This window comes from Eleutherodactylus coqui, chromosome 13 (assembly GCF_035609145.1).
Source record: "Eleutherodactylus coqui strain aEleCoq1 chromosome 13, aEleCoq1.hap1, whole genome shotgun sequence".
Taxonomy (NCBI): Eukaryota; Metazoa; Chordata; class Amphibia; order Anura; family Eleutherodactylidae; genus Eleutherodactylus; species Eleutherodactylus coqui.
In genome coordinates this window covers 8,027,271-8,044,755 of record NC_089849.1, presented here as the reverse complement: position 1 = coordinate 8,044,755, position 17,485 = coordinate 8,027,271, and the positions used below count along the sequence as shown (strand labels likewise).

General features: G+C 46.7%; 1 protein-coding gene across 1 annotated transcript in view; it reads left to right on the top strand.

The window, feature by feature from the left end:
* Positions 1 to 5,351: 5,351 nt before the first annotated feature.
* CBLN4 (cerebellin 4 precursor) overlaps positions 5,352 to 17,485 on the top strand; it is a 59,746-nt gene continuing 47,612 nt past the window's right edge. The window contains exon 1 of the mRNA XM_066586647.1: positions 5,352 to 5,693. Within this exon, the coding sequence (XP_066442744.1) occupies positions 5,394 to 5,693 (300 nt within the window). The 5' untranslated portion in view covers positions 5,352 to 5,393. The remainder of the gene's footprint in view (positions 5,694 to 17,485) is intronic.

Sequence of the window (17,485 nt, the reverse complement as noted above, 5' to 3'; positions counted from 1 at the left end):
GGATTTCAATTGTGCGAGCATAGACTTACGTGTCCCCCGTTCTGCCCGTGTCGGTCTTGTTGTAGTTCTCTTATTTATACATGGAGCAAGATGGCCAGGATGAAGAGCACTGCAGGTCCCTTCCAATGATAGGGGTGCTGTAGTGCACAGAATTGTGGGAAAAGCCCCCCCCCCCAAAAAAAACTATGTAAATGTTAAAGGACTAGAGACCCTGTGTGATGCCTATGAGAGAGCGCCAGGCCCTACACTGGGCATATCAGTTATATCTGAAATGCTCCTTTAAGATTACAGGGATGTCTATAGTACAATAATGCATCCAAGGGTTAATATTAGGGTCTACTGAAGATGCAGCCAGGCTGGATTTGATGTTTTGCTGCAGACCCCGTCCTGTGGTTCCATCTCAGGCAGATGTGTAAATGATGAGAGTTGTGGTGATTAGATGGAAGGTCTTGTCACTGGAGATCCTAAAAGTGGTTCCCCCCTTGGCCTATAAGAGGCTCTCGGAGGCCCCTTGTGTGTAGTGACCTCTTCTTCCGCTTGTAGAGCTTGTTGGCCACTAGACGCCTCTACGATGCAGAGAAGAGATTTCACCCCGTTACCAGAGGGAGCGCATTATTGGGATGTGAGAGGCTGGATGGTCGCATCGATGAATTGTCCCCTACCGGTCGTTCTGACCAGACTGTTAGGGGGTGTTGGGACCAGTGGATGGGAGCACACAAGGTGACCGGGCTCAGGACACCCCCTACAGACCACCAGTAGAGAGGAGCGTCTGACCAGACTGTTAGGGGGTGTTGGAACCAGTGGATGGGGGCACACATGGTGACCAGGCTCAGGACCCCCGACAGACCACCAGTAGAGAGGAGCGTCTGACCAGACTGTTAGGCGGTGTTGGGACCAGTGGATGTGTGAGGGCACACAAGGTGACCAGCCTCAGGATGCCCCCTACAGACCACCAGTAGAGAGGAGCGTCTGACCAGACTGTTAGGGGGTGTTGGAACCAGTGGATGGGGGCACACATGGTGACCAGGCTCAGGACCCCCGACAGACCACCAGTAGAGAGGAGCGTCTGACCAGACTGTTAGGCGGTGTTGGGACCAGTGGATGTGTGAGGGCACACAAGGTGACCAGCCTCAGGATGCCCCCTACAGACCACCAGTAGAGAGGAGCGTCTGACCGGACTGTTAGGGGGTGTTGGGACCAGTGGATGTGTGAGGGCACACAAGGTGACCAGGCTCAGGATGCCCCCTACAGACCACCAGTAGAAAGGGGCATCTAATCAGACTGTAAGGGAGTGTTGGAACCAGTGGATGGGGGTACACAAGGTGACCGGGCTCAGGACACCCCCTAGAGACCACCAGTAGAGAGGAGCGTCTGACCAGACTGTTAGGCGGTGTTGGGACCAGTGGATGTGTGAGGGCACACAAGGTGACCAGCCTCAGGATGCCCCCTACAGACCACCAGTAGAGAGGAGCGTCTGACCAGACTGTTAGGGGGTGTTGGAACCAGTGGATGGGGGCACACATGGTGACCAGGCTCAGGACCCCCGACAGACCACCAGTAGAGAGGAGCGTCTGACCAGACTGTTAGGCGGTGTTGGGACCAGTGGATGTGTGAGGGCACACAAGGTGACCAGCCTCAGGATGCCCCCTACAGACCACCAGTAGAGAGGAGCGTCTGACCGGACTGTTAGGGGGTGTTGGGACCAGTGGATGTGTGAGGGCACACAAGGTGACCAGGCTCAGGATGCCCCCTACAGACCACCAGTAGAAAGGGGCATCTAATCAGACTGTAAGGGAGTGTTGGAACCAGTGGATGGGGGTACACAAGGTGACCGGGCTCAGGACACCCCCTAGAGACCACCAGTAGAGAGGAGCGTCTGACCAGACTGTTAGGAGGTGTTGGGACAAGTGGATGTGTGGTGGCACACAAGGCGACAGGGCTCAAGATGCCCCCTACAGACCAAAAGTAGAGAGGAGCGTCTGTTCGTCTGACAAGCACCAGCAGCTCCAACTGTTCCATTGTCCTCCATCCAGAGACAGGCGGCGCCATCATTACACCGATGTGTCTGTAAGAACCATTTTCAGGCACTTGGCTAAAGGACATTTGATCTCGCGGCCCACATTACATGTTCGGCCTCTGACCACCACCGTCGCCTCTGTGTGCAGTGATGTCATGAATGATGAAACTAGACTCTATGGAAGGGAATCGGATTGTCTTCAGCAATGGATCCAGTTTTAGTTTGGGCGCTGACAACTGCCATGTTTCTGTCCGGAGACTTCGGGGTGAGCGCCTCAATCTTGCCTTTGCTGTGGAGCGGCACACTGCCCCCTGCTTGTGTAATAGCCTGGGGGGAGATCACATACGACAGTCGGTCCCCCCTAGTGGTGGTACGAGGGACAATGACAGCTCAGCGATATGTTCAGGACATCCTGCAGCCACATGTGTTCCTCTCATGGTGGCTTTCAAGAGGCAGCAGGATAATGCTCAGCCGCAAACACAAGGGGGTCACAGGAAGCCCCCTCAATATTGTCACACTTCCGTGGCTGTCCGTTCGCCAGATTTATCACCAATAGAGCATGTATGGGACTATCTGGGACACAAACTTCCACAGCCTATGAGTCTGCACCATCTAGAGGCTCAGTTACAGCAAATATGAAGCGATATACCGCAGGATACCAGACAGAACCTGTATGCCTCCATGTCCCCCCGTATCACATCTTATATCCAAGCTAGAGGTGGTACAACAGGGTACTAGAGCCTCCATGTCCGCCAGTATCACAGACTGTATCCAAGTTAGAGGCGGTACAACAGGGTACTAGAGTCTACATGCCCAACTCACATCTTGTATCCAAGCTAGACGCGGTAGCGGTACAACAGGGTACTAGAGCCTCCATGCCCCCCCCCCATATCACATCTTGTATCCAAGCTAGAGGTCGTACAACAGGGTACTAGAGCCCCCATGCCCGGCTGTATCATATCTTGTATCCAAGCTAGAGGTGGTACAGCAGGGTACTAGAGCCCCCATGCCCCCTGTATCACATCTTGTATCCAAGCTAGAGGTGGTACAGCAGGGTACTAGAGCCTCCATGCCCACCGGTATCACATCTTGTATCTAAGCTAGAGGTGGTACAGCAGGGTACTAGAGCCTCCATGCCCGGCTGTATCATATCTTGTATCCAAGCTAGAGGTGGTACAGCAGGGTACTAGAGCCTCCATGCCCACCCGTATCACATCTTGTATCCAAGCTAGAGGTGATACAACAGGGTACTTGAGTCTCCCTACAAGAGGCCAGTTTTTTACAATAAGTGATCCCTTTGTTCTGATATTGTAGTCATTTACTTCTATCAAAGCTACAATCAGGCATAGAAAGTTTCATCCATCCGACCACTTCTAGAGGTGGGATGTTACTGACAATGAGGTACATTAGTTCAGATAATGCAACACATCGTTAGATGAACACCTGTTGTGTGAAATGCAAACTCAGCTCTGCTCCATCTCATCTTTCCTACTTATATGCAGTATTTGCTATGAATCCTTAATATTACTGGCTTTTCATTCTCTATCTATAAGGGCATGCTGGGAGTTTTAGTCCCATACAGACACTGCTCCTAATGACCGCTTGCTCTGTGCATGGATCACTTCTTGGCACGCAGACAACACACCCGCAGTTCCATGAACCGACCACTTGGCAGCGCCAGCATGTAACACAGCGCAGCAGTCATCTTTATAGAGGACTCGTGGATAGCGCTGCGGCCGCGCCGGTAATTGTTTTACATCCAGACTCTCTGCGCCGGGTCACTGCAGATTTCATTAAGATAATCAGTCGTAATGATTTACAGCATCCCCAGATCACAAGAAGATGAACAGCTGCAGATCCCCTATCATTTACTGATCCTCTCCATCATTGATTCCCCCACCATTGTCAGATTCCCCATCACTGACTGATCCCCCATTATTGTCTGATCCCCATCTTTGATTGATTAACTCATCATTGTCTGATCCCCCATCACTGACTGATCCCATCATTAGTAACTGAGACCCCGGCAGCTGCCTCCTCCCATGCTTTGGGGCACTATCTGATGGTTGTTGCAGGTTTGCTGTCTTTGATACGTTACCAGTCACATAGAAATCTTTCTTTGCAGATCTGTCTGTGTCTTAAGAAAGAAGTAAGTAATGGAGCTACAGCTGTTGTAGAACTACAAGTCTCAGTATCCATTACTGGCTGTGTGCTTCCACATTATCCATAACGCAACTTGCTGCATATTGTGACTCTAAAGGAAGGGTTGCAAATTTCTACATGTGCTAATAAAGATCAGTAATATTTTACTGCATGATTGAAGTGGTGTTATTCTTCACCTACAAAGATGGGATAGATAGATAGATAGATAGATAGATAGATAGATAGATAGATAGATAGATAGATAGATAGATAGATAGATAGATAGATAGATAGGTAGATAGATAGATAGATAGATAGATAGATAGATAGATAGATAGATAGATAGATAGATAGATAGATAGATAGATAGATAGATAGATAGATAGATAGGAGATAGATAGATAGATAGATAGATATGAGATAGATAGATATGAGATAGATAGATAGATAGATAGATAGATAGATAGATAGATAGATAGGCTTCCTCTGCTGTGCACATGCTGGTGCTTTCTTTGAAATTTTCTAATAACCACCCATAATATTTTATCATGTGATTTGAGTGCTGTCACATTTCTTCCTTTACCTAGATTTGATATTAAATAGATAATCAGTTATTAGATAGATGGAGATAATTAGTACACTTATCACGAGTTTTCCATACAATCTCAGTCTCCCCTTCAGTAATTAGTGGCTCTTTAACCCCCTTCTTATCTGGAAGATGAAGTTTGGATAAGACACGATTTGATTGTTGCAGACCAGATAGCCTCTCCCCCTCCCCTCCTTCTTATATGAGGTGTAAGGCTGAGGGCTGAGCTCCTTATATGAGGTGTAAGGCTGAGGGCTGAGCTCCTTATATGAGGTGTAAGGCTGAGGGCTGAGCTCCTTCTTATGACATAAGACTTGGGGGACTGAGGATTTGATGTGCAGTGAGATGAGAGCCTGGATCGTGGCTGCCGGCTGCAGAGTGGATCAATACCCCTGCATCTCCAGGATGATCTGATGGAGGTGGTAGTTCCATGATGGCCACCTCCAGGCTGCTGCTCCCGGAGCCTCCTCATCAGTAATTCTCTGTGGATGTGGAGTTGGACGAGGAAGAGTTGAGGATTTGGGAAGTGGACAGGAGACTCTTTCTTCCAGGAGTGGGAGGGGAGGGGGGCATTTTGGAAAGTGTGAGGCTTTTTTTTGGTTGGTGTTTTGTTCTTTGAGCTCAGCTGGTGAAGAGGAGAAGGACAGGATGCTGATCCCTCTGCGCTGCTGTGGGGCGCTGTCCGCGGTGCTGCTGGCGTCGCTCACCTGCGCTCTGCTGCTGCGAGCCGCCCAGGCACAGAACGACACGGAGCCCATAGTCCTGGAGGGCAAATGCCTAGTGGTCTGTGACTCCAACCCAGCGTCTGACTCCAAGGGGTCGTCCTCCTCACCACTGGGCATCTCAGTCAGGGCAGCAAACTCCAAGGTGGCATTCTCTGCAGTCAGAAGTACCAACCATGAGCCGTCCGAGATGAGCAACAAAACTAGGATTATCTACTTCGACCAGGTAAAGACTACTCTGTCTAATAACTGGTACCCTGCCTAATAGTACCTTGCCTAATAACTGATACCCTACCTAAAAACTGACACCCTGCCTAATAGTATGCTGCCTAATAACTGATACTCTGCCTAATAGTACCCTGCCTATTAAATGATTCCCTACCGAAAAGTACACTGTTTAATAACTGATGCACTGTCTAATAAGTGGTACGCTGCCTACTATAATTGTTTCCATGACTAATAACTGATACTCTGCCTCTCACAGGGGATACACTGAATAATAACTGATTCCCTAATAGTGCCCTGCCTACCATAACTGGTACCCTGCGTAATAATAACTTGCTTAATAGCTGACACTCTGCCTAATAACTGATACCCTGCCTGCCATAAGTAATACACTGCCTAATAGTACCCTGCTTAATAACTGATACTCAGCCTATTGCAACTGATACCTTGTCTAACAGTACCCTGACAAATAACCAATAGCCTGCCTAATAACCGATACCCTAATAGTACCCAGGCTACCATAACTGATACTCTAAAAGTACCTTGCCCAATAACTGATACTCTACCTATCACAACCGATACCCTGCCCAATAACCGATAACCTAATAATACCCTGGCTACCATAACTGATGCCCCAATATTACTCTGCCTAATAACTGATACACTGCCTAATAATACCCTCTCTAATAACGAATACCCTGCCTGTCATATCTGATACTCTGCCTAATAGTACCCTACCTAATTATCAATACCCTGTCTACCACAACTGATACTCTGCCTAACATAACTGATACTCTATCCTGCCTAATAACCTGCCTACCATAACTGATACCTTGCCTAATAGTTTCTTGCCTAATAACCTACCCTGTCTAACATAACTGATATCCTGCATAATGACCGATACCCTGCCTAGCCTAAACTAGTGTATATCCTTCCTAATAGTAAATACCCTTCCTAACATATAGTCTGTCTGCCTAAAGTGATACTCTGCTCAATAACTGATATCCTGTCTAATAATTGATATCCTGCCTAGCACAACTTATACCTCGCCTAATAGCTAATACTCTGCTTAGCAACCGATACTTTGTTTAAGCTGTACCCTGCCTAATAACTTAGCCCAATAGTTGAAATCCTGCATAACTGTCTATACCCTAAATAACACCCTTCATAAAATAGATACCCTGCTTAATAGTTATTACTCTGCTTAGCAACATATACTTTGTCTTAAGCTATACCCTGCCTAATAACTGATACCTTGTCCGATAACTGATATTCTGCCTAACACAATGTATACCCTGCCCAATAGCTAATACTCTGCTTAGCAACCGATTTCTTGTCTAAGGTACACCCTGCCTAATAACTGATACGTTTCCCGATACCTGATATCCTCCCTAAGATAACTTACACCTTGTCCAATAGCTAAAACTCTGCTTAGCAACCGATACTTTTCCTGAACTACAGCTTGCCTAATAACTGAGATTTTGCCCAATAACTGATATCCCGCATAACTGCCTATACCCTAAAGTAACATATCTGACACCCTGCCTAAAAAATAGATACCCTACTAAATAGTTAACACCCTGCCTACCAACTGTTTCCCTGCCTAATACCTGACACCCTGCCTAACTTCACTGATCAAGTATTGTATATATAGCTTGATGTAGCAACTAAAACATAACCTGCCTAACATTAGTGACACAGCGTGCACTCCTGATATACGGGAAATCCTGCCTAACACATAAAGTGAATAATAGCGGGGAGATATTCCGCCTTACACGAATGATAACTTCTATACAGCTCATGCAAGTAATTGCCTGTCTAACAATTAAAAAGTACACCCTACCTAAAATATCATACTGAATGACTACCTGTCTGTATTTATTGTGCCTAAATTCCTGGGGAAAGGACACCCCACGTCTCAAAAGTGGAAAAGAACAGTTTGTGTAATATTACCGACAATAGATAAACTGCCCGACAAATGGGATAAATGCTTCCTCCGGAGAAGTGGTATACAGTATACAGCAGCTCCAGACTCACGACTTGTAAGGTGTAGTCTGACTTCTGGGACTGGTAACAGTCATCCTGCCTGAAATAACAAGTAAGGGGTAAAGGGAAGTTTACCTAATATAAATCCCCAATGTAATAGATATGGCCCACTAATTACAACCAGTAAATACCTGATATTACAGCTATAACAGCAGCAGGATGGCTCCATAACAGATAGGGGATCGGTACTCAACATTGCCTGACTAGTGATTGCTCCCACCAGGTAACATTTACCTTTAGTGAGCTACTAGAGGCTACCAGATAGAGGATATAACCAGCACAGATAGCCTTCTCTATATACAGTATATATCCCCTCTCCCTAATATAACAGGTAAAGCATAGGCTACTTAATATAACAAATACAGCACGAGCCCCTCATATAATAGAATAAGCCCATTATAATAGATAAAGGACAGCCTTCTTAATATATCATGTAGAGGACAAACTCCTCGATATATATATATATATATATATATATATATATATATATATATATATATATATATATATATATATATATATATATATATATATATATATATATATATATATATATATATATATATCCCTCTTTGATACAATAGCACATTATAGCCTTCCTTATAGAACTAGTCACTTAGGCTAGGTGCACACTTGCATCTGCAAAAACAAAAAACAGACGTCTTTTCATTATTGCTCCATGCTCAGTTTGCTCAGTTTCTGTCTCTCCATGCCCTTTATTTTTCATATCTGCAAATAAACCTGAACATCATCCAGTTCTTTTTCCCTGCATCCTTTAAAAATAAATAGCCAGCACATGGACCGCATCCGTCTGCTGGCCGTTTTTTTTTCTCGCCAATGACTGGGATGGGCTCATCTGTAAAACGGATCAGATTAGTGCGTGCAATGAGGCTTTTTTCACACAGTCCAAGTCTGCATGAAGAAAACCTCACTAGCCTGTATTGCACCATAGAATAATACAGGTCTGTGTGTCACCCCCCTTTTTTTAAAGGAGTACATGCAGATGAAAAAAAAACCCGCCAATGTATCAGGGCCTTAGGGCTCCTACCCACTTTCGTTTTTTTAACGCTGCATTAACGCTGCGCTTTTTAAACGTGATTGTCAATGGGACTTTCTAATGTTAAAAACGCATCGCAAGTTTGTTCTTTGCGATTTTTGTGCGATGCGTTTTTAACTTTAGAAAGTCCCATTGACATCCGCGTTAAAAAAAACGAAAGTGAGTGGGAGCCCTTAGGCTTTGCCCACATGGGACGGATTTGCTGTGGAATGCCTGCAGCGACATTCCGTAGCAGGAAATCCGCATCACAAACAGAATCATTCAGTGTGGATTTTAACACAGATTTTGGTGTGGAGCTCGCCCCTTTATTGGAAGAGGTGGAATATCTGGTGCAGTAAGTGATATGCTGTGGATTTACAATCCGCACCGCATGCCAATTTCCCAATGGGTTTTGTGCATATTCTTTCTGCAGTATGTGGATGAGATTTTGAATATCTCCTTCACTTTGCTGCTACTGTATATACAGCGGATCTTCAGTGTGGAGGGTCTGTACGAAAACCCCACAGCAAATCCACCCCATGTGAGTTAGAAGACAGGCGAGGGATACGTGCTCAGAAGATTGGCTCCTCTGCAGTCCGAATCATTGTGATTACTGCCTGGTCTGGAGGATCAACAGGTGCCTGGCAGGAGCTGCTCCTCTACATTGTAATGCTGAGTGCACTGCAGTAAGTTCAGCAGGCAGGATCATCCCCCCCCCTCCCCCCCCTCTAAATAGAGTGCAGCACCTGATTAATATTTCATGCATCATATTCCTGGCTGCTGTAATTAAGCATTGATAACTATGGTCATATATTAATGCTGCAGCTACTCCTTCCTCATCCCTCCCCAGCTGTTGTGAAACTACAACTCCCAGCATCTCTTTGGTGTCTGCACGCTGTGGTGGAAATATAAGGCCTGCGCCACTTGGGCATATTTGCGCAGCGCTTTGTGTGTGCAATACGCAAGAAATAGAACCTATTGATTTCAATGCATTCCTTCACATAGGCGTATTTTGCTCGTGTATTTCATTCACACACACAAAAAATACGCAGCATGATCCATTTTCCTGCACATTGGCGCACGAAATAAGCGCACATTGAACTAATTAACTTAAATGCCCATTGCAATCAAGGAGAGCATGCTTGAGTGTCTTTCTACACGTGAAAATACGCACGGCTTGTGTACACAGAAAATACAGCGAAACACACGTAAGCGTGTGAAAAAGCACGACGCCCATCGCGCAAATGTGCTTAGCCTGTGTGATGCCGGCCTAAGTCTTAAATTCCCCCACGAGCTGTTTACAAGCTGCAGTAAAAGCTCGCAGCGTGCCCTGCAGTCGGGGAATGCACTCATAAAGCATCGCAGTCCCTGCCGCTGTTTAGGACCCGGTTGCTCGGCGCCGTCTTCGCTGCCTCCGTTATAATGAGATTTGTTGGCGTAAGTTAAAAAAAAGGGTTTGTGTGAATTTACCGCTGGAAATGAGCAAACCATTGAAAAACGACATGGAAAATTAAATGAAGTCATTAATTAAATCCCCGCCGTCGTGTTATGTAGTTTTCTGCAACTGAAGAGCGAACTGGTGAAGTGAGCGGTAGCGGACGCAGCGGGGGGCTCACCCAGAAGCCCCTCCGGCTCATCGTCTGAAGAGGGAGACTATAGGGTTAAATACTGCCTCCTTCACACTCGACAGGCATCGGGGTGCGGTCACACCTCACGGGGTTTGTTCACGTTTTTAATGCAGTTTCTGACTTTAAAATCAAGTGTGGATCATAAAAGGAGAGAAAAGTCGCGGCCGTCGCAGAGGAAGTCGATTTCTCTGGCGTTTTTTGATTTCTTTGCCTTTTTTGCCTATTGAGAAGCCTATGGGGCCTTAGCCTGGACGGAATATTCTGCAACAGCGATGCCATCCTGCGGAATGTTCAGCACTAGAGATGAGCGAGCACGCTCGGATAAGGCAGTTAGTCAAGCAAGCATCGCTCTTCTCGAGTAACTGCATTCTCGTCCGAGCAGGCTCGGGGGGGCGGCAGGGGTGAGCGAGGGGGGGGGGGGGATATCTCTTACTCTACCCCCACCTGCCCCCCGAGCCTGCTCGAACGAGAATGCAGTTACTCGAGAAGAGCGATGCTTGCTTGAGTAACAGCCTTATCCGAGCGTGCTCGCTTATCTCCATTCAGCACCAGAATCTGCCCTGCTAATGTGTGGAATTGAAAATAAGGCTGCTTTCACCTGAGCGACCAAAACGCGCAACTTTCTGGTGTTGTGATAGCGCTACAAAACGCATGTTTGTGAACCCCACGCTTTTCGAAGGTTTCCTTCACATTAGCGATGTCTAGAGAAAAGCAAATCGCAGCGTCCTCTATCTTCCTGCGATGTGCTATTTTTTATCCCCCATGTTTTCCTATGGAGCCTCCTTGTTTATCGCATCGCAACGCAAGAATTTGCCATTTTCGTGCGAGAAAACCGCAGGCAGCAGCGACGCGATGCACGATTTTTCACAAGAAAAAGCGCCGCTGACGCTACAAAGTCGTGGGAACAAGGCTGTGATATCGCAGCATGTGAAAGATGTCTAAGAGAATGCTGCGGACAGTCACTCATCACCATCCGCAGCTGCATGGATTTGGGTGTGGGATTCTGGGGCGGCATTGGGGTGTTAAAGGTCCCTAAAGCTGGTTTAACACTGCTGAGAAAATCGTGCGAGATTTGTGCGTCTTTTGAATGGAGTCGTATACATGAGAGTTTTTTTTCCCGCACCGTATCGTGGGGATAAGTCACGGCAAGCTCTCACTTTTTGCGTTCCTTGGAACACATTGCCCGTTGTTCTTCAATGGGACTATAAGCACATCGCACGGCCTGCCATACGTACACGCGAGTGTTCCCATTGAAGACAATGGGAAATACTTGCCCATCCTTTGCATCGCAACTTCCCTACATCCTGCGTCCGAGGATCAGAAAGTGTTTCCCATTGTTTCCAACTGGAAGCCTCCCATCGCGATTGCGTGCGCATCACACGGCGTATGATGTGTTTTACAGTCCCATTGAAAACAACAGGCAATGCGTTCCGAGGAACGTGCAAAGATGGAGCTTGCCATGACTCTTTCCCACAATGCAGTGTGGGAAAAAATCACTCATATATGACTCCATTGAAAAGAATGGGGTTCATATCCGTGCGAGATTTGTGCTCTCGCAATGCACAAATATCGTGCGAGATTCTCGCCCGTGGGAAACCAGCTTTAGGGACCTTTCGCACAGGACAGAATATTCCACAATGTCAAACGTGCGGATTTTGGTGAAGAGCTGAAAATGGCAGAATTCTGCTGGCAGTTTCACACAAAAATGCGCAGTTATTAAAGATTTTGGTGCGGCGTTCACGGACGGCACATTCTGCAATGCTGAGGTGGAATCGCTGCGAACATTCCCCAGCATTTACAGTCCAGAAATGCAGAAGAGGTTTCTAAAATCGCCTGCAGATGGAGCAGAGAATTTCCGCAATGAATCCGCAGCGTTTTTGAACGAAGTAGCGGATTCTAAATCCACAACATGTTGGTAATCGTACAGTCTGAGTTATAGTGTAAGGATAACTTCACACAGGCGTGAATCCCGACCCAGTATCGCACTCGCCAAGATGCGATTTCTCCGTGGATGTTTTTATGTCAAAACCGCCTCGCGTCACTTTGGGGAAGTAGCGATCCTCTGCTGACAGCCGCGGCGGCGGATGACAAAGTGTCCCCCATTGTTTTCAATGGGGAAACCTCACATCGTGTGCGCCTAGCGTGCGGTGCGAAGCTGCCGCTGCCCCACTGAGAACAATGGGCGCTGTGATGCGATGCAAGAGCACAAAGATAGGACCGAGAAGCGATGCATGAAAAAAATCACTTGTGTGTATGACCGCAATCAAAAGAACAGGGTTCATATCCGCGCAATGCACAAATTAATTTTCTCGCCCCTGTGAGGCTGGCTTAAGGGTATATTCGCACGGGCGGCTTTCTTCAGTTCCGCAATCTGACCAATTTTTCTTATGATTTTCACTGGATTTTTCTGCGTTTCTCCGATTTTTCAAAGTGCTTTTTTCATCTCTTTTGCACGTTTTTTACGTGTGTAAAAAAAAAAATGCATGATGAGTTCTTCACACTTTCTGGTTCTGCACACATTTAAGGTTACCATGGTTACATGCGCTAAAAACTAATTGCAGTCGCATCAAATAGCGCACTTCATTTTATTAAAGTTAGAATTAGACTCTTATGGGCGATTTTGTCTGAAAATCTGACCCGAGTTTCTTTTTGCTCGTCTGATTAAAAAAATCAGGTGATAAACATGTAGAGTAAAACGCCGAGTTTCACAGACAGAAGTTGGACAGGAAAACCGTTAGTGTGAACGTTACCTAATAGGCCTTTTGCACGGGCGGAATTTTTCCACATTCCGCAAACAAATCGGCACCTTTCCTGCGAATTCCCTAAGTCTCATTGCGGATTTTGAACTCTCATCCGTAATACGGTTGCAGATATGCGCCCGCGTCCTGGAGCTGTGCACCTGTAATACAGTATCCAACACTGAAGCTGTTACTAGGCGCTTGGCGAAGGTTTGGACGGAGGAAGCGCCAACTGTGTGAATTCCATCATTGTCACCATTATGTCTTTATTTAATAAAGCAACCCCCCTACACTAATGTGTCCCGCACTATGTGTCCCCCTATAGATGTGGTGAACTACAACTCCCAGCATGCCTGACAACATTAGTGTATAGTCTGCAAACTAACAGTGCGAAAGCTCTAACCCTCCGGCTACGGTCAGACTGTATCAGTACTATTGTACCTTGTCACCACCGGACGCTAGGGGCTGATAGCCTTACACGCCCCTTGTCACATGCCTGACTTCCCATTGGCTCATGGTCTGCTGTGTTTTTATTAAAAATTCGGCCCTCACATCTCCGCCTCCCTGGCGCTGGCTACTGCTGCCGCCGCCTCACAGCTCGGTCCAGCGCCGTGTGTTGCACTGCCAGCACACATCTCCCTCCACCGGCCTGGCGCTGCCCCACCAGGTGTATGGTACTGCTGCGTGCAGCGGGGTGTCTCAGCGCTGTGTGTTGCACTGCCAGCACACAGCTCACTCCCCCACCGCAGGGTTACTCACATCTCTGCGCCCCTGCTGCTGGCTGTTGCTGCCTCACACCTCAGTCCAGCGCTGTCTGTCAGCTGTGTATTGGGCTGCCAGCACACATCTCCCTCCACCGGCCCGGAGCTGCCCTACCAGGTGTTTGGTACTGCTTCCCTGCCTCCTCTCCCTTCAGGAGCTGTCACCGCTGCCCCTGCTTACTAAGAGGCAGATGGGGAGTGGAGTTATTGAGGAACTACTACTCCCAGCATGCAGTTATCATGTAGCTGAGCTTGTCCTGTCACACTTTGAGACTCTGTTGCTGTACATGGTGATAACCCACTTCTTAGCTAATTCAGTCGGTTTACCTGCAATCCTTTGTAACCCCACAGATAATGTAGTAGATGTGAGCTGCAGTCCCATGTAACGCCACAGATAACACAGTGATAACTGCGAGTACAGATAGTGTAGTAGATGTGACCTGCAGTCCCATGTAACGCCACAGATAACACAGTGATAACTGCGAGTACAGATAGTGTAGTAGATGTGACCTGCAGTCCCATGTAACGCCACAGATAACACAGTGATAACTCTGAGGACAGATAATGTAGTAGATGTGACCTGCAGTCCCATGTAACCCCACAGATAACACAGTGATAACTGCGAGTACAGATACTGTAGTAGATGTGACCTGCAGTCCCATGTAACGCCACAGATAACACAGTGATAACTCTGAGGACAGATAATGTAGTAGATGTGACCTGCAGTCCCATGTAACCCCACAGATAACACAGTGATAACTGCGAGTACAGATACTGTAGTAGATGTGACCTGCAGTCCCATGTAACGCCACAGATAACACAGTGATAACTCTGAGGACAGATAATGTAGTAGATGTGACCTGCAGTCCCATGTAACCCCACAGATAACACAGTGATAACTGCGAGTACAGATACTGTAGTAGATGTGACCTGCAGTCCCATGTAACGCCACAGATAACACAGTGATAACTCTGAGGACAGATAATGTAGTAGATGTGACCTGCAGTCCCATGTAACCCCACAGATAACACAGTGATAACTGCGAGTACAGATAGTGTAGTAGATGTGACCTGCAGTCCCATGTAACGCCACAGATAACGCAGTGAATCTTTTTATTATAAAAGTAAAAACCATAACCGGAGATAATAATAAAATATAATAAAATAACAGAAACATTTCCATAATACAAATGAGAAAAAGCACAGATACATATTTACAAAATATTACAGAAACAAGAGGGGAAAAAACACCTGGCCCCGCCGCACCCCAATCGAACATGTCTCCTTTATATAACATAATTTACACCAAATACAAAATATATTTAAAAAATGCAGAACCCCCCCCCCCCCCCCCCCCCCCGCGGCCCGCATACCCAAACCTACTAAAAAGAAAAGAAACACACATGGGTAAAAAAATCTATTTCTTAAACATCTATGCATTACCATCCCCCGCTCCACTGCCAACACCGACCAATCAGACTTGTAAACATATGAATAAAATACAATTCAAAAACAGATTGATTTATTTTTTAATTTCTACACCCACAACACATAACACAATAATACTACCCCCCCCCCCCCCCAACGAAAAACATGTAAGACATAATAACCCACAGCCTAACTACAAATGACAAAGTGACAACACCTCGGCCAAAACAAAAAGCTAGGGTGAAAGAACCCAGCCCCCCCCCCCCCCACACACACACACACTAGGGAAGAGTTCTCCAGGCTAGGGAACCCCAAAGCAAAAACCCCTCCAGAGTAAGGCCGCTGTCACGTTTCCATATGTGAACTCGTGAACTACTAACGGGACTCATGGACAGACATAAACCATGACTGATCCAAAGCCCCCACCCAGCATACCTACATGCATAAACAGATGGAATAGATATGGTATAAGGTATTGGTTCATATTTTGGCCAAGACACTTAAGCCCACGACAAGGGTATCCCTACTCTCACAAGTCAACGTACCCCTGAAGTCCTTCCTGCAAGTGGGGCAATCGTCCCAGTAGGGACGGCCCCACGTTGGGACCTGAGGACCTAATTAGCCCTAGATGGTAAATGATCAAGCAGACAAGACACAGCTCACACCAACACACAAGGGAATGCACACAACGCAGAACAGGACTGTTCATACCACATGTCCGGCCACATGCTCAGACCCAACAGAACACCATGCATGGAAGCAAACACCAGAGAGGCTGGTATGTGGACCAGTGGGGATTGGCTGACTGGAGAAACTCCTCACCTAGCCAGCTTAATTATCCCATACATGTGGCAGTGTGCTCCTGGATCCTCATAGAACTACAGGTCCTGACAGCACAACCTAACAGTCACCTTTGGCTCACCCAACCTCTCAGACTCCCGAGAACGCACATTTACCAGGTCACCAAGAATGTTCCTACTTACCTCTTCCTCGAGTAGGATTTTATGCTACAATGATACTTAACACTGTGCGTACCATGTGGAATACCGAACCACTATGCTTACTAAAAATAAAATATATCGGTCCCTCACCTCCCAGATCTCTGAATGTGTCATAATACCACTCAGCATAGGAGAGGTCAGCAAGTCAAGGCCAACTGATGGAAGCCCCTACCCTCTTGTATACCTCCTATATAAAAGGGACAATGACGCAAGAAGTGGTCCATGCTCTCCAGAGTGTTGCCACACGCCTCCTGGGGACAACCCCTTTCCTCAGTGTTCTTGTACTTTGAGTTGTCCCCCACATATAGCTCATGGAATCAGCATCAGGTCAAGTCCCAATACTTCAAGGGGAGTCTTACTGAATTTAAAAGACACAAACCTACCCTCAAATCCCGACTTGGACAGTCTTTGAGGATCAAAGGCCTCTGTAAGAGAGTTGCGAAAACCCTCTGGTCAAGCAGAAGCCTAGCCAGCGTCCTGACTTTCCCCAAGATCAGCCCCCACTGGAGTAAAACCTTCAGAACTGGTGCAACATACTCCATAGACTTCTGCAGTTGGAGAGTTGTTGGAAGAATCTTCTTACCCAATGTTTGAACATATCCCACCACTCTGACTTATTGCTCCTTTAAATAAACCTATCTATCCTAGACCTACAATTACTACGATTAAAGTAAGTGAACCCCGAGCACCCTGGGGTGTGCTGAACATGAGCATGCACAAGGAGTGCCTCACTAAGTATGCTATTTAATGCGACGCTATCATAGTCCAGACGGTCATTGGAACCCCCTCTATTACAGAGCCTTGTGATATTATTAATGTTTCTTCCAAAGACCACTTGCCAGCTTATAAAAAGGTAAGGCTTAATTCTCATGAAGAGGTCTTTGCGCCCCCACTTTGACTGAGGTCCATAGATATTAATAAGACTAGAGATGAGCGAACGCGTTCGTCCGAGCTTGATATTCGTGCGAATATTAGGGTGTTCGGGATGTTCGTTATTCGTGACGAACACCATGCGGTGTTCTGGTTACTTTCACTTCCTTCCCTGAGACGTTAGCGCGCTTTTCTGGCCAATTGAAAGACAGGGAAGGCATTACAACTTCCCCCTGCAACGTTTAAGCCCTATACCACCCCCCTGCTGTGAGTGGCTGGCGAGATC